The sequence below is a fragment of the Scyliorhinus canicula genome, chromosome 4, assembly GCF_902713615.1.
Source record: "Scyliorhinus canicula chromosome 4, sScyCan1.1, whole genome shotgun sequence".
NCBI classification, from domain to species: Eukaryota; Metazoa; Chordata; class Chondrichthyes; order Carcharhiniformes; family Scyliorhinidae; genus Scyliorhinus; species Scyliorhinus canicula.
Window position 1 is genome coordinate 35,512,609 of NC_052149.1, and position 24,912 is coordinate 35,537,520.

Genomic DNA, 24,912 nt, shown 5'->3' on the forward strand with positions numbered 1-24,912 from the left:
TCTATACAGCTGCAACATGACTTGCCAATTCTTATACTCAATGCCCTGGCCAATGAAGGCAAGCATGCCGTATGCCTTCTTGACTACCTTCTCCACCTGTGTTGCCCCTTTCAGTGACCTATGGACCTGTACACCTAGATCTTTCTGACTTTCAATACTCTTGAGGGTTCTACCATTCACTGTATATTCCCGACTTGCATTAGGCCTTCCGAAATGCATTACCTCACATTTGTCCGGATTAAACTCCATCTGCTATCTCTCCGCCCAAGTCTCCAAACGATCTAAATCCTGCTGTATCCTCTGACAGTCCTCATCACTATCCGCAATTCCACCAACCTTTGTGTCGTCTGCAAACTTACTAATCAGACCAGTAAATCAGACCATTGTTTGAATAACTACATCATTTGCTTTAGATAACACCTGTAATATGGTAAATATCCCAAGGTGCTTTATAGGAGAGATCAAACACAATTTGGCACCAAGTTACGTTAGGAGATAGTGAATCAAAAGCTTGGTCTAAGAGGTAGGCTTTAAGTAGGAGGGAGAGGTTGAGAAGTGGAAAGAAAACCTTGCGGGGTACGCAAAACTGTTTTTCTTGCTCCTCTTCTAGCTGATTCTATCTTTTCTCTTATTTCCTTCTGTATCGGGAGAAGAACGTGGTTTTAGTTGATTCACGAGCTCTTGTTAAAAGCAACTTGGTTAAGTTGCTAAAATATGCAATGAGATTAAATCTGTTGATGAATGCCACACTTGCTGATATGGTGAATTGAAAGGCTAAAAATGAAATTACAAACAGCAAAACTAGATTGGACCGCCCTCATTTTATTTCTTAGCACTTTTATAGATTGTTGTGGACAAGAAAGCTTATTGCCTGCTAACAATCTTTTAAGAACGAGGATGAAAATAAGAACTTGATGAAATTGTGTTATGTATGGGAGGGGCCTTTACCCTGTAATCTAGTTCAGCGATCTGGTTGCTACTGAAATTATTAAATTGTTGCCGAAAAATAGCAACTTTTGGCACAAAGCATTTTTACTAGCAAGACAGCTGAATTTGTGTTAAAATCCCCGCTGCTATTAAATGTGAGGAGAGTATTCCAAATCCTGGAAGGGAAACTCGGATCACAGGTTTTTAACTGTTTACTTTGAAGTTTGGTGTAATGTGATGAAGGAGATGAAATCAAGTGAGGAAAGTTCCAGACTTCTAGTAATCATTCAAATAAAAACATCTATTAAATTATAAAACACACAAGAAAGACACCAACAATACCAAACAAAAGTTGCCCTGAGCCAAATCGCACACATGTCCTGTACCTTTCTTTTTGGAAATTTTCTTCTGGTTCTGAGTAGCAAACACCAAGGGTTTAAACAGCAGTCTCCAGGCAAGAGCTTCTTTTGTGAAAGAGCTCAGCTTCCAGCTGGGCTTGGCTGTGATCTTTCTCGTCTCTGAGCTCTTCTGTTGCCGGACCAACCCTATCCCGATTTACTATTTATTCCTTTTGATCTCATCTTATCTGAACAACGTGTCTAAGAAGCCCTTCTTTGGGGCGGGGGGGGGGGGGGGGGGGGGGGGGGGGTGCGGCAGGGGAGGTGGGAAGGGCCAGTCGTAAGGGCATATCTTTTACAAATAAATTTAGAGTACTCAATAATTTTGTTTCCAATTAAGGGACAATTTATTGTGGCCAATCCACCTTCTCTGCAAATCTTTGGGTTGTTGGGGGTGAAACCCACGCAAACACGGGCAGAAAGTGCAAACTCCACACAGACAGTGACCCGGGGCCGGGATCGAAAAGCAGTCAAGTTGCTTTTAACAAGAGCTCGTGAATCAACTAAAACCACGTTCTTCTCCTGATGCAGAAGGAAATAAGAAAAAAGATAGAATCAGCTAGAAGAGGAGTAAGAAAAACAGCTTTGCCTACCCCTCAAGGTTCTCTTTTAAACTTCTCAACCTCTCCCTCCTACTTAAACCAAGCTTTTGACTCACTGTCTCCTAACGTAACTTGGTGCCAAATTGTGTTTGATCTCTCCTGTAAAGCACCTTGGGACATTTACCATATTACAGGTGTTATCTAAATGGAAATGATTGCAGTGCTAACCACTGGGCCACTGAGCTGCCCGTAAGGGCATATCTTAACCACCCACCCTGGTGGAGATGATCCCATTATTGCGATGCCCTTTGCTGAGACTGGGACTGAAACCATGGAAGGTGATGGTACCTCGATATCTAATCCACCTTCTCTCATCCCATTTCCACTTTCTCCCACACTCAATTCTGATTTACAAGCTATAAATTGTGTAAGCATTAATCTGTTAACTCCCTGAAACCCCACCCTTCACCAGTGCCGCACAAGCGGACTCTTGTAATTTTCTCTTTTTAGATATTTGAGGTGCAACCTGGCCAGGGAATAGAGAAAAACCCCAAAGAGAGGGATGAAGACATCATTTGATTTCACACTCACACCCGCCAGATCAGATGCTGGCACAGAATGTGTTTTACAGAATAGATTATCGGAACAAAGGATTAAGGAGATTAGTAGGCTATTCAAGCCTGTTCCACCATTTCATAACAGTAAGAAGTCTTACAATTCCAGGTTAAAGTCCAGCATGTTTGTTTCAAACACTAGCTTTTGGAGCACTGCTCCTTCCTCAGGTGAATGAAGAGGACGGAGCAGTGCTCCGAAAGCTAGTGTTTGAAACAAACCTGTTGGACTTTAACCTGGTGTTGTAAGACTTCTTACTGTGCTCACCCCAGTCCATCGCTGGCATCTCCACATCATGGCTACCATTTAATAAGATCATCATTGATGTCACAACTCCACTTTCCTGTCCCCATAACCCTCGATTCCCTTAACTATCAAGAATCTTGCTAACACCCCCTTGAATAAATTCAAAGATCCATCTTCCACTGCTCTCTGGGGAAGAGAATTCCACAGACAAACGGCCTTCAGAGAAAAGAATTCTCCTCATCTCAGTCATACAAAATATAAGATCTTGAGGGAACTTGAAAACATATTGGATCCTGAGGGGGCTTGACCAGGTGGATGGCTGGAGGATGTTTCCTCTTGTGGGGGAGATTAAAACTAGTAGCCATAGTTTAAGAATAAGAGGTATCCCTTTTAAGGCAGAAGAGGGGAAACGTTTTCTCCCAAAGCTGGATTGTTTTTCATGTAATTATATTGTTTTTCAAATAAGGAGACCAAAACTGTACACGGTATTGCAGTATTGTAGAAAGTGATCACTAGTTGTTGATTCTCTGACAAGAGGAAACCACTGTTTTTGTAAATTCACCACTCTGTCTTAGAATTCCCCCTATACCAAAAAAGGGCCAATATTCTAAAATGGTGAACAGGGATTCTCACTCCCTGACTCCGATACAGGCTTCTGTGGGTGCTATTCAGGTCAAACTCTCCTTTCAAGTTATCCCCCGGTATAACCCATACCTTCACCGAAGAATTTTACCTACTCACCCCTTAATAGCATTGATGTCCTGGGTCCTGCGTTATTAAGGAAGTGAAGTAAGCTAATAACCACTTTTTCAGGTTTAATTATTTTATTATTATCATACTTTTTTTTGATAAGTTGTAAACACTTTCTTTACAGAAAGGTAAACAGATTAGTGCTTTTGGATGTTGTCTGGTTGGTTGGGGACCTTCAGACCCACCATAACATTTTACCTTTAAATCCTAGCCTTCTTTAAATCTATTACCGTTTACACTCAGCTGCTTGCTTTGCCTTTCCCATGACCGAGTTCTCTCTCTCTCTCTCTCTCCTCCTCTTCTCTCCTGATGCTGGTTCTCTGTTTTCTGTCCTCCTTCCTCTGAGCTCCGTTCTGACCTCTCCAGCTGCTGCTCCCTCGCGTTCTGCTTTTCTCCCGATGGCTGCTGCCTCGCACGTGGGGGGAGGGGCGAGGGAAGCCCGCGCTTAGTGATTTTTGGCGGGAGAGATCGGGACCTCCGATAAGGAAAGGACTACGGGGCTTAAAGGGGCAGTCCATTACAATATTTCAACAGCACAAAGAAATTTATGCAAACTCTTTTTTCTTTTTCCCTTTCTCCTGCTGCAGGTTGTAATAACAATTCTGACAGACTGAAATTGACTGCATTTTTGACAGAAGAGCTGGCCACAGTTTCTGCTCTTTTCAGCTGCCACCAACCTCTTGTGGGAACTTTCCCTGCACTCTCCCAGTCCAGATATTGGCAGACCTCTATGTTTCAAATGACACATTCTGTATTTTCCAGAACACCACCCTGTCAATACCCTTCAGGATCTTAAAGGTTTCAATCAAGTCACCTCTTACTCAGTGGATACAAACCTAACCTCTCCAGCTTTTCCTCATTCGACAACCCACACATTCCTGGTATTAGTCTACTAAACCTCCTCTGAACTGATTCCAATGCATTTCCACCTTGTCTTGAAGAGACCAAGACCATAAGACATAGAGCAGAATTATGCCATTCGGTCATCGAGTCTGCTCTGCTGTTCAATCATGACTGATATGTTTCTCATCCCCATTCTCCTGCCTTCTCCCAATAACCCCTGATCCCCTTATAATCAAGAACCTATCTATCTCTGTCTTAAAGACACTCAGTGATTTGCCCTCCACTGCCTTCTGTGGCAATGACTTCCACAGATTCACCACCCTCTGGCTGTAGAAATTCCTCTTCATCTCCGTTTTAAAGGATCGTTCCTTCAGTCTGAGGCTGTGCCCTCGATTTCTCCTCGTGGAAACATCCACTTGGGTGGCACAGTGGTTAGCACTACTGCCTCACAGCTCCAGGGTCCCAGGTTCAATTCCGGCCTCAGGTGACTGTGTGGAGTTTGCGATTTCTCCCTGTGTCTGCGTGGGTTTCTTCCCAGTGCTACGGTTTCCTCCCACTGTCCAAAGAAGTGCAGGTTAGTTGGATTGGCCATGCTAAATTACCCCTTAGTGTCCAAAAGGTTAGGTGGTGTTACTGGGTTACGGGAATAGGTTGGAGGCATGGGCTTGGGTAGGGTCCTCTTTCTAAGGGCTGGTGCAGACCTGATGGGCCAAATGGCCTGCTTCTGCACAGTAAATTCGAAGACTCTATGATCCTCTCCATGTTTAGTCTGTCAAGGCCGTTCCGTATTCTGTATGTTTCAATGAGATTCCCGTGTCATCCATCTAAATTCCATTGAGTACAGACCCAGAGTCTTCAACCGCTCCTCGTATGAAAGTCCTTCATTCCTGGGATCATTCTTGTGCACCTCCTCTGGACCCTCTTCTGTACACATTACTCCAGATGTGGCCTCACTAATGCCCTGTACAACAGAAGCATAACCTCCCTATGTCTGTAATCAATTCCCCTGTAGCATTCCACTAGTTAGAACCTGTTAACCTGAAAAAGACTCATTTGTTCTCCACATTCTGCTTCCCGTGAGCTAACCAATTATTTATCCATGCTCATTTCCCTACACCATGGGCTCTTATATTGGGTGGTAACATTTGATGTGACACATTATCAGATGCCTTTTGGAAATCCAAGTATATCTACAGATTCCCCTTTATCCACCTTACACTTAACATCCAAAAAAAATTAATGAACTAACTAAATGTAATTTCCCTTTCACAAAGAAATGTTGACACTACCTGATCACATTATGATTTTCATCGCATCCTGCTATAACTTAATTAATAATGGATTTTAACAATTTCCTTATGACAGATGTTCGACTCACTGACTTTTAGTTTCCTGCCTTCTATTTTCTGCTTTCTGTTTCCTGGGCAAAATGGTGGCATTGTGGTTAGCACTGCTGCCTCACAGCACCAGGGAACCGGGTTTGATTCCGGCCTTGATTGACTGTCTGTGTGCATGTTCTCTCCATGTCTCTGTCTGTTTCCTCCGGGTGCTCCAGTTTCCTCCCACAGTCGAAAGATGTTCAAGTTAGATGGATTGGCCATGATCAATGCGCGGGGTTACAGTGATAGGGTGGGAGAATTGGCCTAGGTAGAGTAGTCTTTTGGATGTTTGGTGCAGATTCAATGGGCCGAGAAGCCACCTTCTGCACTGTAGGGTTTCCATGGAACCTCTCTCGAATAAAAATAGTATATTACCTATTTTCCAAGCAAGTGGGACTCTTCCAGAATCTAAGGAATTTTGGAAGATTAGCATTGAAGATTAGAATGCCGAGATTCTACAGCATGATCCGGACAGGTTGGGTGAGTGGACAAATCAATGGCAGATGCAGTATAATGTGGATAAATGTGAAATTATTCACTTTGGAAGCAAAAACAGGAAGGCAGATTAGTACTTGAACGGTTGTAAATTTGGAGAGGGGCATATACAGAGGGACCTGGGTGTCCTTGTGCACCAGTCGCTGAAGGTAAGCATGCAGGTGGAGCAGGTGGTAAAGAAGGCCAATGGTATGTTGGCCTTCATTGAGAGAGGTTTCGTGCATAGAAGCAAGGATGTGTTGCTGCAATTATATAGGGCCCTGGTGAGGCCACACCTACAATATTGTGTGCAGTTCTGGTCTCTTTTCTGAGGAAGGATATTCTTGCTCTCGAGGAAATAAGCAAAGGTTTGCCAGACTGATTCCAGGGATGGCGGGACTGTCATATGAGGAGACACTGACTAGCTTGGGATTGTTCTCGCTGGAGTTCAGAAGAGTGAGAGGGGATCTCACGGAGACTTATAAAATTCTCACAGGACTAGACAGGGTAGATGCAGGGAAGATGTTCCCGATGGTGGGTGTGTCCAGAACCAGGGGTCCCAGTCAGGATTTGAGGTAGACCATTTCGGACAGAGATGAGCCATTTCTTCACCCAAAGAGTGGTGAGCCTGTGGAATTCATTACCACAGGACGTAGTTGAAGCTAAAACATTGAATATATTCAGGAGGCGACTAGATAAAGCACTTGGGGCGAATGGGATCAAAGGCTATGGGGAGAAAGCAGAATTAGGCTGCTGAGTTGGATGATCAGCCATGATCATGATAAATGGCAGAGAAGGCTCGAAGGGCCAAACGGGGTCCTCCTCCTCATCCTCCTCTTATCTTCTATGTATCTATAATGTTCAAATCTGGAAACCCCAGCAGAGAACTTCTGAAGGGCTGGGTGAAGATTAGAGAAAGAGAGAAGGAATGCTGTTTGGAACAGTCTCAGAGAGAGAAGGCTTTGGAAATCGACTGAGAAGGTCATGAAAGTTGCCACTGAAGCAGGCTTTGGAAAAAGGTTTCATAATGAATGCCATACCAGAAGGAAAATTGCTTTGTAAATGCAAGTATAGCCTTTGTCTGCCTGTGAAAGTGGCATGAGAGCCGCATGTTCTGTTACAGTGTTGTTTAATGTGAAATAATGTGTTAATGTTCAGAAACTGCATGTAATCTGTTATTGTTAGGGTTGAAGTTTAAAAGTTTAAATATTGTTTTCTTGTCTTTTAATAAAGTTTTGTTCATAAAACAACCAAGCCCTATTTCTTATATTTTCACTCCTGGAACAAATCGATCTTTCCGCACCGTCTTAAAACTTTCGGGTGGCATAGTGGTTAGCACAGTTGCTTCAGAGCCCCAGGGTCCCAGGTTTGATTCCCGGCCCTTGGGTCTAATAGTTTCCTTGCACAATTTCCTTAGTAATGCTTGTTTGAAATTTCTCCCTTCTGTTCACTTTTGATTTTCAGGTAACTTTGGGAAGTTTCAAAGTCCTCTAGGTGAAGACGACACTATGTACCTGTTCAATGCCTTCCCTTGTTTTCCATGCTCCAGGCTCACTCTCGAGAACCAACACAAGCTTTAACTACTTTTTTCCTATTAAATAATTGTACAAATTCTTGCTACCTGTTTTTATATTACTTGCTAGTTTTCCCTCACAAGCTGCTTTTTCCCTTTTATTATTGCTGGTTCTTAAAATCTGACCAATCTCCTGCAGATTTGTACAGTATTTCTTTCAATTTGGTACAATCCTTATAACTTTTTTATTCAGGCACTTATGATGCATTGTTCACAGAGTCTCTCATTCTTTCTTACTGGACTAAACCTTTGCTGAGTTATTAAGTAACTCCTTAAAAGACAGCCATTGCATTACTAATGTCCTACCTTTTAAACTAGCTTCCCAGTTCACCTTTGGCTAGCTCTGCTTTCACACCTTTATAATTACCTTTTAAAATGCGAGTCACTTTAAACCTAATTTCACCCCTTAGGCTGAACATCAAGTTCTATCATCTTATGATCACTGTAACCTGAAGGTTCCTTTACCATGAGGTTATTGATTAATACTGAGGGGGTGGTATTCTTGGTCCAGCGACACCTGAATAGCGATCAGGCAGAGAATTGCTGGCATATCCCAGTGTCTCGATGGCAGCGTGCTGCAGTCATCTGTCTGTGCACTCTGCAGATTGCCCACTTTGCCCCATAAATGTGCAGTGCGCTACCGGCAATATGATTACCTACCCTAAGGGGCTGGTTTAGCTCACTCGGCTAAATCGCTGGCTTTTAAAGCTGACCAAGCAGGCCAGCAGCATGGTTCGATTCCCGTACCAGCCTCCCCGGACAGGCGCCGGAATGTGGCGACTAGGGGCTTTTCACAGTAACTTCATTGAAGCCTACTCGTGACAATAAGCGATTTTCATTTCATTTCATCACGACCTCCTCACTCGGGTTGCCCGATGACCCTGGGGCTACTACTTGGGGTGGGGCTGCGGCTGGAGCGAGCTCCAGGGGCTCCACCGTCATCTGGCGCCGCCAGTCCTGGTGGCCCACCCCTGTCTCGATGCTCGTAGCCACGGAGAACAGGAACTGTGACACGTCCCTTGGGGATTGTGTCTGGCTCAGGTCAGCTAGCGTCAGGCCAATGCTCTTGATGCCCGCAGCTATGGCCCATTATGACTGGGCCACGCTCTGGAACGCTGCAGCAATCTCCATTTGACCATGGTACATGGCCGCCTGTGACATGGCTGCCCTGCCCTGTGCATCAGCCATCGACCGCACACCATGCCCAAGGCTTTGGACCTCGTGACCCATGGCAGTGATCTTTGCGCCCAAGGCCTCCATTGCGGACACCGCCCATGCGGTGTTTGCCTGGGTGGCATGCATTGCCGGCATTACCTTCTCCCACTACAGGCTGTTGGACTCCTCCAACTGTAACTGCAGGCGCTGGATTGTTGCTGACATGCCACTTGTAGTCACTGGCTCTGTGCCGGCATCTCCAACACTGATGAGACCGCCCTTTCCAGAAGGGCTAATGCTGTCTGGAGACTGTCAGTCCTTGGGGTTGGGTCAACCTCCGTTGGGCCACCCCCTCGGGGGTTCCTACCTCCACCTGATGCACCACTGCATTTGTGTCGTGCACACCAGATAGTGCCCTAGGAACCTCTTCACTAAAGTGCCCAACCAATGTGAGTATCTCTGGGATAGTGGAGGGTGCAGGTGACAGCAGTGACAAGAACCTGATGTGGTTTCTCGACGTGATCCCGGGAGTTGAGGCGCGGGAGTGCTGGGAGCCCCGGATGGTCTCACCTTGTCAGTGGTGTCCTTGCAAGACACAAGACAAGACGCATGGTGAGATCGTAGGTCGACGTGCTTTGGGAGGGAGGAGTAACTTGCGTGCCTTAGGGCCATTGGAGTGCATTGGGGGCTTACTTGGTTGTCCCATGCCGTCCTCTGCCTCTGCGACTGCCCGATCTTCTACCCCGCTGACCGGGTCCATCGCGATGATGAGGGGCCACAGGTATGGTGGGCTGCGTCTGATCTTCTGCCGCTCCTGTCGGTTGTGGGCTGCCTTCTGGGGGGACAGATAATGCACAGTGTGAGACACTTGGATGTGGACAGCACTGGGGGTCCGCAGCAGGGCACCTGGGCATGGTGGGTGGCAAGGGTGTTGGCATGTGGTGCAGAGTGGGGTGCACGCGGACTGCTCCCGGATGGGATTTGGTCGCCCTCTAAAGGGGGGGGGGGGGGGGGGGGGGGGAGAATGGGTGTGCGGAGTGTGGGATGGGGGTGGTGCCAGGAGCTGAGAGCTGGGGGCTCACCCGGGCCACCATGAGGAGGTTGTGGAGCTTCTTTCTGCATGGATGATAAGGGAATAGTGTAGATGGGCTTTAGAGTGGCTTCACATGTCGGCGCAACATTGAGGGTCGAAGGGCCTGTGCTGTGCTGTAATGTTCTATGTTCACTGCTGTCTGGTCCTTGTGGTGAAGTTCATGGCCTCTTTCGCCTTCGCCCAAACCCGGTTGACATCAGCCGGTGAACGTTGGGCAACTCAAGGGGTTTATCACTTGTCCACCACATCGGGGCCACGCTGAGATGTAGCAATAGTAAATCCCAGCAACGTGATTACTGGCCCAGAGGACCGGAGAATTATGCGGGTCCAGAGAATATGGTGCCTGGCCTGCTAAGCCGATACAAATGGGTCATTAAGATCCATTTGCATTCTCCCACTGGCATGCAGGTGCGAACCCCGACCGCACAGTCAGCAGCAGGACAAAGCATTACACACCATTTTTATCCTGGCTGCCCAATTCTCTGCTGCATCGGGAACCCCGCTTCTGGTGGTGGAGGATCCAGGCCATTGTTAGCCATCATTCAACGGAGAGTCTCACTGAGTTCCTTTATGCAACAGTGGATGGCCTACTGAGAGATATTGAAAATATACGCAGCTCCAGCTACATTTATGTTGCCACAAAATTTGATCGGGTCCTCTTCTGAGGTGGCAGCTGTGACTGAAGCAGGTGGCATATTTCAGTGAAAATGTCCTTGGAAAAGGAATCACTGTCGGGCATCTAATACTTGCCAATGGCAGAGCAATGTTAATTTAATCTTGGGAGTAAATTGCCCAACCTGTGGGTCACAGACGTGGGCTTTAATGATCTCTAAGAGAGGTAATGGAGATGGCGATAAAATGGGATGATTAGAGGAGGTGGTGTGTGATTGTTCTTAATAGCAAATGATGGAACAAAAATTGTCCAGTGAAGCCAACCTTTCCGAGAAACATAGTACTATTTGTACTCTTGCATGTCATCTATGATATACTTAAGAGTATATGGAGGTATGACTAATGGGAGATAAAGCGTTTGATAACACATTTGGCCCTGAGCCATCTGTGACTTGCTCATTTCCATAAATTATATTTCCGTGTTACTGTAGAACGTTGTGGGTTTTTATGTCTGATATCCCTTCATCTCTTCTGTTGGTGGCATTTATTACCTTCCCAGCAGTTTGGGGTGAGGGGGCAGAGTTGGTGGTTGGCGGGGCTGACCAAAGAGGAAATTCATTGCACTCGATTAATCATTTGAACAATAAATGTGCTGCATGTGCATTTACAAGTGTTTCTTTGTTTGGGATCCTAACAGAAATTATGTCCAGCCAGCCAGTCAATATTATCGACAGTGGCAAGCGCAACAAGAAAAAGAGAAGAACCAGGGCTACGGACAGCTTTACCGGGAAGTTTGAAGGTCGGTGACTTTATTTTGGTGACTTCTGATAGTTGTTGGTGTGGTATTTCAAAGCTTAACCTACAGCATTTCCTTTAAGATCATGTTACAGACCACTTCCCTGTGTGATATTAGGTCACTGAGAATCCCTGTATGATGTGTCATACTCTGTTATAACTCGCCACCCGAAATAATCCATTTGCTGAATTGCAGATGCAACTTTGTGTCACAGTATTGAAAAAGATCTAACGTCTAACATTGGCAAAACTATCAGCTGGATCTAAATAGAATCCATTACTGTCAAATCTAACCTTAGACTCTCCAAATGTTTAAACCATGCTGAAAAAGTAACCAATTATTCAGACAGGAAAAGATAAATACACTGAGTAATTGATAGTAACTCCATTTGTGGAATATGGAAATTAAAACTTCACACAGGTAGCTAATGTAATGTTAAATACTGTAAATAAATTTATAACACTTCACCGTGTGTGCGTGGGTTTCCTCTGGGTACTCCGGTTTCCTCCCACAGTCCAAAGATGTGCGGGTTAGGTGGACTGGCCATGCTAAATTGCCCTTAGTGTCCAAAAAGGATAAGTGGGGGTTGCTGGGTTGTGGGGAAGGGTAGATATGTGGGTTTGAGTGGGTTGCTCTTTGTAAGGGCCGGTGCCGACTCAATGGGCCGAATGGCTGCCTTCTGCACTGTAAATTCTATGATATGTTCATCCGGTCAACCCTCCGATGACTCCAAATAGGATTCTCGAGGGAACAGCCAATCCTAAGCACGCATTTACCCAGTCCTTATCTGTAACATGTTCTATACCATCATTTCTAATGATAGTCTCTTCCATAATTTTTATCAGCATCTTCTTGTGATAAAAAATTGCCTACATTTCTTATTCTCTTTTGACACTCTTAGCTAAAAGGTTTTATTCTTTAACAAAAGAGAAAATGCTAGAAAATCTCAGCAGGTCTGGCAGCATCCTAGGGAGAGAAAAGAGCTAACATTTCGAGTCCAAATGACCCTTTGTCAAAGCTACAAGACAGAGAAAGTGGGAAATATTTATGGAGTGACAATGAAAGATGAATCATAGCCACAGAAACCCAGGGAAATGGGGTGCTAACAGCCACAGAAACCAAGGGGAAAGAGTGCTAATGGCAGTCCCAGAGAGAACAAAAGGTGTGAAAGGCCAAACAGCAGAGAAACTAACATCTGAGGGTAAACTGTGACAGATGTAGATGTGGGGGGAAGGGAAGGAGGAAACAAAGGGGAGAAAGGGTAAGGAAAGGTGGATAAAATGGGGGGGGAGGGGGGGGCGGGTTAAATATATAAAAGAAAGACGAGCGAAAGAAATTGTAAAAACAGTTGAAATGAAATGGGATGAAAACAAATGGTTCAAGGTAGGGTAGAGCTAATCATCTGAAGTTATTGCATTCGATATTGAGACCGGAAGGCTGCAGTGTGACTAACCGGAAGATGAGATGTTGTTCCTCCAGTTTGCATTGAGCTTCATTGGAACATCGCAGCAGGCCAAGGACAAACATGTGGACACAGGAGCAGGGTCTTGTGTTAAAATGGCAAGCAACGGGAAGGTCAGGATCCTGAATGCGATCACCCAGTCTGCGATTGGTCTCTCCAAAATAGATGAGACCACATTGGGAGCAGCGAATGCAATAGACCACATTGAAAGAGGTGCAAGTGAAACGCTGCTTACCTGGAATGAGTGTTTTGGGCCTGGGATGTTAAGCATGGAAGAGGTAAAGGGGCAGGTGTTACACCTTCTGCGATTGCATGGGAAGATGCCATGGGTGATGGGGGAGGAGTTGGGTATGGTGGAGGAGTGGACTAGATTATCTCTGAGGGAACGGTCTCTGTGGAATGCTCACAGAGGGAGTGAAGGGAAGGTGTGTTTGGTGGTGGCATCACGCTGGAGTTGGCGCAAATGACGGAGGTTGGTGGGGGTTCACATCCCTCATACTTTAGCCTTCAGCCTTGGACTGTCTTCAATAACTTTGCAATATGGAGATGAAAACAAAGCACCATACTCCAGATTGTGCCTCACCCAGGTCTGATGATACTATAGTATCACCTTCTCTGACTTGGTCACATTCCTAACTATATACCTCAATAGTTCACATCATGAACATCCCCTAAACTCATTCTTGCTTTGTTACCTCAACACTTTACAACGTGCAGTCACCTCTCTGCGCATTTGACTTAGTCGCTCTCTTTGAATAGCATTCGCTCCACTGTGTTCAATTCGATGCCACCTTTAATGCTTTGAACAGCATTTTATTCCATAAAGCATTTATCAAAATGGTAAACAGCTGTCCTAATGCTAGCCCACGTTGTACTCTGCTTGCAACTGGTTTCCACTGTTAGCTGTAATATTGTTTACCTTTCAGCTATACCACAATCCTTCCCAATTCTTGTCTCTTCGCTCAGTAAAGTGCGCTTTGAACAGTCTCCTTTTGAAATACCAAATACTTCCTGAAATCCAATTAGATAATTCCACCATCTCACCCTTGTGTTAAGAGATCCAATCCTGCAGCTCTGTACCCATGTTAACATTCTCGAAGCAGACCTTTCCCATCCAGATAGGTTCCTCATCTCCCATCAAGGTGTTGAATATTCCCCCCACAGGGAAGGCTTTGAGGTGTTGCATTCCTTGCATCCCCACTCTTCCTAAAAATAAATAAGGAACACACAAGGCAACATTCCAATTGTAGCTGATCTAATGAATTTTGAAAGATATATAATTACCATGGGCAAACTCCACCACCAAGTGCCATTTGATTAAAACGTTAGAGCGCTGGAGTTTTAGTATTATCTTATGCTTCCAAAACTTTTTACTATTTATTATCATAGAACAATTATCATAGAATTTACAGTGCAGAAGGAGGGCATTCGGCCCATCGAGTCTGCACCGGCTCCTGGAAAGAGCATCTTACCCGAGGTCAACACCTCCACCCTACCCCCATAACCCAGTAACCCCACCCAACACTAAGGGCAATTTTGGATACTAAGGACAATTTATCATGGCCAATCCACCTAACCTGCACATCTTTGGACTGTGGGAGGAAACCGGAACACCCGGAGGAAACCCACGCAGACACGGGGAGGATGTGCAGACTCCGCACAGACAGGGACCCAAACCTGAATCGAACCTGGGACCCTGGAGCTGTGAAGCAATTATGCTATCCACAATGCTACCGTGCTGCCCATTATAATACTTGTTTAAAAAAAAGGTAAATACTAAAGGTCAACAGCTTTTCCCCTCTTTCTTTCTCTTGCATGCTCCCCTCAAATTGTCTTTCTTCTCCCCCCCACATAGTAAAACAGGCCCACAATAAAATGTCATACTTCTGCCAATTCCCTGCATCACGTCCTGACTGCCGCTAGTAAAACGACCCAATGTACAAAGAACAATACAACACAGGGAACAGTCCCTTCGGCCCTCCAAGTCTGCACCGGTCATGATACCAACCTTTGCCAAGCCCTTAACACATCTTTGTGCCGTATCCCTCTATACCCATCCTATCCATGTGTTTGTCAAGATGCCTATTGAGTGGGCAGCACGGTAGCACAGTGGGTTAACCCTGATGCCTCACGGCGCCGAGGTCCCAGGTTCGATCCCGGCTCTGGGTCACTGACTGTATGCACATTCTCCCTGTGCTTGTGTGGGTTTCGCCCCCACAACCCAAAGATGTGCAGGGTAGGTGGATTGGCTGCACTAAATTGCCCCTTAATTGGAAAAAATGAATTGGATATTCAAATTTATTTTTAAAAAGATGCCTTTTGAATGCCGTTAATGTATCTACTTCCACAACCTCTCCTGGCAAGCGTTCCAGGCACTCGCCACCCTCAACATAAAAAGCTGCCGTGTACATCTCCTCTAAACGTTTCCCCACGGACCTTAAACCTATGCCCCCTGTTGACTGACCCCTCCACTCTAAGTAAGTGTGCTTGCCCATCTACTCTATCCACGCCCCTCAATCAGGTCACCCCTCAACCTCCGTCTTTTTAATGAAAACAGTCCGAGTCTATTTGCCCTCTCTACATAGTTAACACCCTCCACCCAGTACTTCTGCCCCCTTGCTCTACTTATAGCATGTTGTTAATGCCTTTTTATATATGTCCGTTATATATATTTCATATTCCATCTTGTAACTCAACAGTTTCAGATGTTCTGATGAAAGATTGTTGACCTAAAATTTGAACTGTTTTTTTTTCCACAAATGGTACCTGACCATGCTGAGTTTACCAGCAATTTGTTTTTAATTCAGATTTCCAGCATTCACAGTATTTTGCTTTCCTTGATTATGATATTTCACTGCTCAGTTTTATAATTCATTGCATCCTGTTCCTTCTCTGTACAGTTCAGAGTTTTATATGGTCATTCTTTTTCCCTTATGCTGTCTATCTATGATTTTACCTTTGTCTTTAATTTGAAATAAACTGGCTCTCTAATGTAAAAATATTTCCTTTAAAACCATCCTTATTTTATCCCCACATTCTTGTATCAAACAGTTATTCACTCCATCTATTTTCTCCTAATTTCAACTTAACATTCACAACCTCCTGATCTCTGGACCACAAACGTTCCCTTACTTGACTCATCTTCCTTCCTGATTGCAAATCCAATGTTGCCCCCTCCCATTGGTTTCTTTCCCTAATTAAGAAAGGTTTCTCAAAATACTTGATAATAAGCTTCTTGCTGAGGCTTTGGCACTTTCTTTATGATATCCCACAGAACTGTATGATGACTAGTAAAAATAAACCCTGTTTTTGTTTTTCTCTATTTCTCCTGGGCTCGGTTAATAAATTTGCTATTTCTTATTTCCTTTCCTTTTGCAATATATAAATTTGCCCTGACATTGTGAGATCCCATGGTTTCTATTTCAGTCCTTACCGAACTGGACGGAGCCGCTGCAGATTTGTTTCTCACTTATTTTATCCAGTTTTCATTATCTCTGACAGTGTTTATTGGCTCACTATTTATCATTGCTTCTAGCTCATTCATTTTATTTCTTACAGTTCTGGCATTTATGTAAGTACCTCTTGGACTATTCCTTGCTCTCTTGTGAGGCTTGCCCGCCTCCATGCTAATTGGTCTACGTTATTATCTACCCTACATGCCTCCCTAGCTTACTTGTCTAATTGTCTGAAATCCATTGCGCCAATAATATGAATCTCTCCCTTTGTGTCCATTGTGGAACAAATCATTGACCTGCTTCCTATGACTCCCTTGCTAATAGGCCCAGCAAGTGGTATAGGGAGTAACTAATGAATATGTGAATAATATAATAGTGATCTATTAACAATTAGATTTTTATTTATCTAGCTCAAGTAGGCCAAATAAAGAAGAATAATGAAAGTAATCTGGAACTTTATATAATAGCTTTTTAATGGAGTATTTTTCTTATAATACCCTCTTCAGGTTTTTAAATATACACTTGGCTAATGGCTGTATGTTTAACTTAATTTCTCAAAGGATTTTTCGGCTTCCAAGGTTGTGTTATATCATGACTTTGGATATTATGTCTCAAATTTTAAAAAGCTATGGTTACTTAGTTGCAAATGAACCAGTCCTAAAGCCAGTGCATATTTGAAAATCATGTAAATATTCCTTCAAACTTGTTACCAGGGAGATCGCAACAAAAAAAAACCTTGCAATATTGTGTCAGATCAGGTCATGTCATTTTGATTTCAGTGGTGCTCAAACTCTCTACAATGGCTGAACTTTAAAAAGGAAATTACAACAAAACACATTGGCCGGACACAAATTGACAATCCTCGGTGGATTGCGACTCCGCTAAATGTTTTCCATGTCTCAACATAAGAACATAAGAATTAGGAGCAGGAGTAGGTCATCTGGCCCTTCGAGCCTGCTCCGCCATTCAATGAGATCATGGCTGATCTTTTGTGGACTCAGCTCCACTTTCCTGCCCGAACACCACAACCCTTAATCCCTTTATTCTTCAATAAACTATCTATCTTTATCTTAAAAAACATTTAATGAAGGAGCTTCAATTGCTTCACTGGGCAAAGAATTCCATAGATTCACAACACTTTGGGTGAAGAAGTTCCTCCTTAGCTCAGTCCTAAATCTACTTCCCCTTATTTTGAGGCTATGCCCCCTAGTTCTGCTTTTACCCGGCAGTGGCAACAACCTGCCCGCATCTATCCTATCTATTCCCTTCATAATTTTATATGTTCCTATAAAATCCTCTTCCCCCCCCCCCCCCCTCCCTCCCCCCATCCTTCTAAATTCCAATGAGTACAGTCCCAGTCTACTCAACCTCTCCTTGTATCCTTCCCCTTCAGCTCTGGGATTAACCTAGTGAATCTCCTCTACACACCCTCCAGTGCCAGTATGTCCTTTCTCAGGTAAGGAGACCAAAACTGAATACAATACTCCAGGTGTGGCCTCACTAACACCTTGTACAATTGCAGCATAACCTCCCTGGTCTTAAACTCCATCCTTCTAGCAATGAAGGACAAATCTCCATTTGCCTTCGTAATCATCTGTTGCACCTGTAAACCAACTTTTTGCGTCTCATGCACTACCACACGCAGGTCTCTCTGCACAGCAGCATGTTTTTATATTTTATCTAAATAATAATCCCTTTTGCTGTTATTCCTACCAAAATGGATAACCTCACATTTGTCAACATTGTATTCCATCTGCCAGACCCTAGCCCATTCACTTAACCTATCCAAATCCCTCTGCAGACTTCTGGTATCCTCTGCACTTTTTGCTTTACCACTCATCTTAGAGTCGTCTGCAAACCTGGACACATTGCACTTGGTACCGAACTCCAAATCATCTATGTAAATTGTGAACAATTGTGGGCCCAACACTGATCCCTGAGGGACACCTCTAGCTACTGATTGCCAACCAGAGAAACATGCATTAATCCCCACTCTTTGCTTTCTATTAATGAACCAATTCTCTATCCATGCTACTACTTTACCCTTAATGCCATGCATCTTTATCTTATGCAGCAACCTTTTGTGTGGCACCTTGTCGAAAGCTTTCTGGAAATCCAGATATATCACATTCATTGGCTCCCTGTTATCTACCGCACTGGTAGTGTCCTCAAAAAAATCCACTAAATTAGTTAGGCATGACCTGCCCTTTATGAACCCATGCTGCATCTGCCCAATGGGACAATTTCCATCCAGATGCCTGTTGATGCTGCTCCACATTTCTTGCTGGGTCTTCTGAACCCAGTTTCTCCAGAAATGCAGACTTCAGCATTATAGAATCCCTACAGTGCAAAAGGAGGCCATTCTGCCCATTGCCTCTACACCAACTCTCCGAAAGAGCACTCTACCTCGGACCAATCCCCTGTATGCCATAACCCCACTTAACCTTTGGCCACTTGGGGCATTTTAGCATGCCAATCCACAACCTGTACACCTTTGGACTGAAGGAGAAAACCGGAAAACCCATGCAGACACAGGGAGAATGTACAAACACCACACAGATAGTCACCCAAGGTTGGAATTGAACCCAGGTCCCTGATGCTGTGAGGCAACAGTGGTAACCACTGTGCCACCGTGCTGCCCCTGTGGCACCGTGCTGTACATTAGAGAGTTACAGCGCAGCACTTCAGTGTCAGGGGGAAGTCAAGATATGCCTCCTTTTTACAGCACTAGCTGCAGTATGGTAAGTTTAAATGTCAGTGTGAATATTTGAGTGGGTAGGAGGGTGAGGTGGCAGGTGCTTGGGGTTGTAGGGCCGCGAGCAGGCGTGAGGTTGGAGACTGGTTAGGTCACTTGGGGGTGGGCGTGTTAGTAGAGTCAGGTTGGGGTGCCAGTGTTGTGGGTGGGGCCACCAGCTGGTAATTAGTAGGGTTGGGGGGGGTCAATGTCAGTGATTGAGCGAGGGCGGAGGGGTCGAAGAGGGGTCAGTTTTGTAGTTACCCAGGAATTAGACTAGGATTTTTCTGACTCGCATTTCCTGGGTAATTATTCAGTTAAATGCCACGGACCTGTCAAATCTCCGACTCTAGCTCGGAGTCAGAGACATTCATTAAGGGTCCTATCGAGCAGGGGAATTGTCCGTCAGAAGTTGAAACTTCCGAGGCAATTCCCACGGAAGTCAGATGATCAGGACCTCTACGAGGTGTGGGGTCCAACGTGCATCTTGGGTTGCATGTCCAGTCTTTGATGATCCAGAAGCTCTCTTCTTCAGTTTTTCTTAGACCTCGGACTTTTCTAGGATCTCCATTCTACCATACTTACATTTATGGTTGCCCTGTGAACCACAGTTTCTAATTTTTCCCTTTCCCGATGTCGAATCATGTTCTCCCCTTCAGTTCCATTCTGAACTCTGGTACCTCGGAAGCAATGTACCAGTCTAGCCTCTGATCATGCTTGCATCAGATGATTTTATCAATTCACCTTACTATAGATTCCCCTAAAGCTAGAATATTGTCTTTAAACTACCTATTCTTTGAACCCCCTTCAGACCAACTACTTGCTGTCTTGGGCCACTTTGTCATTTACATCCACGGTAGTTCTGTTCTTTTTTACCACCGGTCTAAAAATGCATTGTACAACTTTCACAGGTCCCCACTATTTTTGTCCATTTTTATATATATAAACAAGAATTTGAGTCAGAAGGTTTCAGGAATGTTCGATTGCCTTTATTGACTTTATCTAGCTGATATTTTTACTCATTTTCCTAAACATTCCCACTTATTATTTTTAATCAAACATTGAGAACAAAAAAAAGTTAGAAAATCAGTAAGTCAATATTAAGCTGATTGGATTGGATTGGATTGGATTTGTTTATTGTCACGTGTACCGAGGTACAGTGAAAAGTATTTTTCTGCAAGCAGCTCAACAGATCATTCAGTACATGGAAGAAAAGGGAATTAAACACAATTCAAGAAAATACATAATAGGGCAACACAAGAGATACAATGTAATGACATAAGCACTGGCATCGGATGAAGCATACAGGGTGTAGTGTTAATGAGTTCAGTTAATAAATAAGATGGTCATTTAGGAGTCTGGTGACAGTGGGGAAGAAGCTGTTTTTGAGTCTGTTCGTGCGTGTTCTCAGACTTCTGTATCTCCTGCCAGATGGAAGAAGTTGGAAAAGTGAGTAAGCTGGGTGGGAGAGGTCTTTGATTATGCTGCCCGCTTTCCTCAGGCAGCGGGAGGTGTAGATGGAGTCCATGGATGGGAGGCAGGTTTGTGTGATGGACTGGGCGGTATTCACGACCCTCTGAAGTTCCTTGCGGTCCTGGGCCGAGCAGTTGCCATACCAAGCTGTGATGCAGCCCGATAGGATGCTTTCTATAGTGCATCTGTAAAAGTTGGTAAGGGTTAATGTGGACATGCCGAATTTCCTTAGTTTCCTGAGGAAGTATAGGCGCTGTTGTGCTTTCTTGGTGATAGCGTTGACGTGAGTGGACCAGGACAGATTTTTGGTGATGTGCACCCCTAGGAATTTGAAACTGCTAACCATCTCCACCTCAGCCCCGTTGATGCTGACAGGGGTGTGTACAGTACTTTGCTTCCTGAAGTCGATGACCAGCTCTTTAGTTTTGCTGGCATTGAGGGAGAGATTGTTGTTGTTACACCACTCCACTAGGTTCTCTATCTCCCTCCTGTATTCGGACTCGTCGTTATTCGAGATCCGGCCCACTATGGTCCTATCGTCAGCAAACTTGTAGATGGAGTTGGAATCAAGTTTTGCCACGCAGTCGTGTGTGTACAGGGAGTAGAGTAGGGGGCTAAGTACGCAGCCTTGCGGGGCACCGGTATTGAGGACTATTGTGGAGGAGGTGTCGGTGTTCATTCTTACTGATTGTGGTCTGTTGGTCAGAAAATCAAGGATAAACCTTCAAGGCCTTCTACCAAGAGCTGTACACCTCAGAGCCCCCAACGGGGAAGGCTGGGATGAACCGGTTTCTTGACGGACTGGACATACCAGTTGCGGGAGAGGGCAGAAAACGGGATCTGGAAGCACCACTAGCACTGGGAGAGATCATGGACAGCATTAGCTCCATGCAGGCGGGGAAGGCGCCGGGACCGGACGGATTCCCGGCGGACTTCTACAAAAAATTTGCGACAGCGCTGGCCCCGCACCTGCGGGAGATGTTCACAGACTCGCTAGCTAGGGGCACGTTGCCACCCACGTTAGCACAGGCCTCAATCTCGCTGATACCTAAGAAAGACAAAGACCCAACGGAATGTGGGTCATACAGACCCATATCTCTGCTGAATGCAGACGCCAAAATACTGGCCAAAATCCTAGCCAAGAGGCTAGAAGACTGTGTACCTGAGGTGGTCACAGAGGACCAGACGGGCTTTGTCAAAGGTAGACAGCTTACCGCGAACATCAGGCGCCTGCTGAACGTGATAATGACCCCCTCCGGGGAGAGAACACAAGAGGTGATCGTCTCCCTGGACGCAGAAAAGGCCTTCGACAGAGTCGAGTGGAAATACCTCATAGAGGTACTGGAGCGGTTCGGGCTTGGAACAGGGTTCACCGCTTGGGTAAAGCTCCTGTACAACGCTCCCATGGCGAGTGTACAGACCAACAATACCAACTCCCAATACTTCCAGCTGCACAGGGGCACCAGACAAGGATGCCCACTGTCCCCGCTGCTGTTCGCACTAGCAATTGAACCGCTAGCAATCGCGCTCAGGGCAGCAAAAAATTGGAGGGGGATCCGAAGGGGAGGTAGAGAGCACAGAGTCTCACTCTATGCGGATGATCTGCTCCTCTATATCTCGGACCCACAAAGCAGCATGGACGGAATCATCGCGCTCCTGAAAGAGTTTGGAGCCTTCTCGGGCTACAAACTCAACATGAGCAAAAGTGAGATCTTCCCAGTACACCCGCAAGGGGGGGGGGGGGGGGGGGGGGGCAGCACTAAAGGGGCTGCCGTTCAATCAAGCCCGACATAAATTCCGCTACCTGGGGATCCAAATAGCCCATGACTGGAAAGGGATCCACAAATGGAACCTCACCAGCCTGACGGAGGAAGTTAAAAAGGACCTGCAAAGATGGAACACACTCCCGCTCTCCCTCGCGGGGAGAGTTCAGACGATCAAAATGAACGTACTGCCCAGGTTCCTCTTCCTGTTTAGATCCATTCCGATCTACATCCCCAAGGCCTTTTTCAAAGCGCTGGACAAACTCATCATGGCGTTCGTATGGGGGGGTAAAAATGCTAGGATCCCAAAGAAGGTCTTACAAAAAACAAAAACCAGGGGAGGGCTAGCCCTCCCGAATCTACAATTCTACCACTGGGCAGCAACAGCCGAGCGAGTAAGGGGATGGATCCAGGAGCCAGAGGCTGAGTGGGTGCGTGCGGAGGAGGCCTCCTGCATGGGAACCTCCCTTCGGGCCCTCGCCACGGCAGCACTCCCATCCCCACCCAAAAAACACTCCAGCAGCCCAGTGGTGACAGCCACCCTCCAATCCTGGAACCAACTGCGGCAGCAACTTGGCCTGACCAAAATGTCGAACAGGGCTCCCATCTGCAACAACCATAGGTTCACACCAGCACTGACTGACGCCACCTTCAAAGGTGGAGGCAGGACGGGGGGACACTGACAGTCAGGGACCTATACACGGACGACAGGATCGCAACACTGGACGAACTGACAGAGAAATTTCAGCTAGCTGGGGGGAACGAGCTACGGTACCTGCAGCTCAAAAACTTCCTACGAAAGGAGACAAGGACGTACCCACAACCGCCACGACAGACACTACTGGAAGACCTACTGGACGCAAGTATCCTAGAGAAAGGGAACTGTAGTGACATGTATGACCGACTGGTAGATAGGAACGACACCGTACTGGACGCAACAAGAAGGAAATGGGAGGACGACCTGGGGATGGAGATAGGGTGGGGACTCTGGAGCGAAGCACTGCATAGGGTCAACTCCACCTCCACGTGCGCAAGGCTCAGCCTGACGCAACTAAAAGTGGTACATAGAGCCCACTTAACAAGAACCCGTATGAGTAGGTTCTTCCCGGAGGTGGAAGACAGATGTGAACGGTGCCAAAGAGGCCCGGCCAACCACGCCCACATGTTCTGGTCTTGCCCCAGACTCGTGGAGTACTGGACAGCCTTCTTCGAGGTTATGCCCAAAGTGGTGGGAGTGAGGGTGGAGCCATGCCCGATAGTGGCGGTCTTCGGGGTTTCAGAACAGCCAGATCTATTCCTGGGGAGGAGGGCGGACGCCCTTGCCTTTGCCTCCCTGATCGCCCGCCGTAGAATCCTGTTTGGCTGGCGGTCAGCAGCACCGCCCAGAGCTGCGGACTGGCTGTCCGACCTCTCGGAATCTCTCCAAATGGAGAAAATCAAATTTGCCATCCGAGGGTCGGACGACGGCTTCCACAGAACGTGGGAGCCATTCATGCAACTGTTCCGGGACCTATTTGTGGCCAATGTACAAGAGGAAGAATAGTCGGGGGAAGGTAGCGGGAGGGGGCTACAGGTGCGGTACGGGGGTTCGATGGCTAGCTAAGGCCCAAAACCAAACTAAATAAACATGTTTGGGGGGGGGGGGGGGGCGGGCGCAGTTACTACTACGAAGATGCTTACCTGTAAATATGTATGTTAATTTTTGCGTGTTTGTTTGGTTTTTTTTTGTTCTTTTTCTCTCCTAACAATTTGTAATTTGTTCAATATAAAATATGAAAACTGAATAAAAACATTTATAAAAAAAAAAAGAAAATCAAGGATCCAGTTGCAGAGTGGAGAGCCAAGTCCTAGGTTTTGGAGCTTTGATATGAGCTTGGCTGGGATTATGGTGTTGAAGGTGGAGCTGTAGTCAATAAATAGAAGTCTGATGTAGGAGTCCTTGTTTTCGAGATACTCTAGGGATGAGTGTAGGGCCAGGGAAATGGCGTCTGATGTGGACCGGTTGCGACGGTATGTGAATTGAAGTGGGTCAAGGCGTTCCGGGAGTATGGAGGTGATGCGCTTCATGATCAGCCTCTCGAAGCACTTTGTCACAACTGATGTCAGGGCCACCGGGCGGTAGTCATTGAGGCACGTTGCCTGGTTCTTCTTTGGTACCGGTATGATGGTGGTCTTCTTGAAGCAGGTGGGGACCTCGGAGTGGAGTAGGGATAGGTTAAAGATGTCTGTGAATACCTCTGCCAGCTGGTCTGTGTAGGTTCTGAGTGCACGACCAGGGATCCCGTCCGGGCCCGTCGCCTTCCGTGGGTTCACTTTCAGGAAGGCCGATCTGACTTCGGAAGCTGTGATGGTGGGTATGGGTGAATTTGGGCTGCTTGGGCACTCGACAGCGGCTTGTTGGTTACCTGCTCGAACTGAGCATAGAATGCATTAAGTTCATCGGGGAGGGGTGCGCTGCTGCCAGTGATACTGCTCGGCTTTGCTTTGTAGCCCGTTATGTTGTTTAGTCCTTGCCACAACCGCCGAGAGTCTGTTTGTGACTCTAGCTTAGTTTGATATTCTCTCTTGGCATCTTGGATGGCTTTGCGGAGGCCGTACCTGGATTTCTTCTATAGGACAGGGTCG

At 45.9% G+C, this 24,912-nt stretch overlaps 1 protein-coding gene across 1 annotated transcript in view; it reads left to right on the forward strand.

Annotated features, from left to right (window-relative positions):
- Window positions 1-24,912, forward strand: part of LOC119964477 (MAP kinase-interacting serine/threonine-protein kinase 1-like) — a 133,481-nt gene that overhangs the window by 38,652 nt on the left and 69,917 nt on the right. Inside the window, 1 exon segment of the mRNA XM_038794023.1 lies at window positions 11,302-11,403. Coding sequence (XP_038649951.1) covers window positions 11,302-11,403 — 102 coding nt within the window.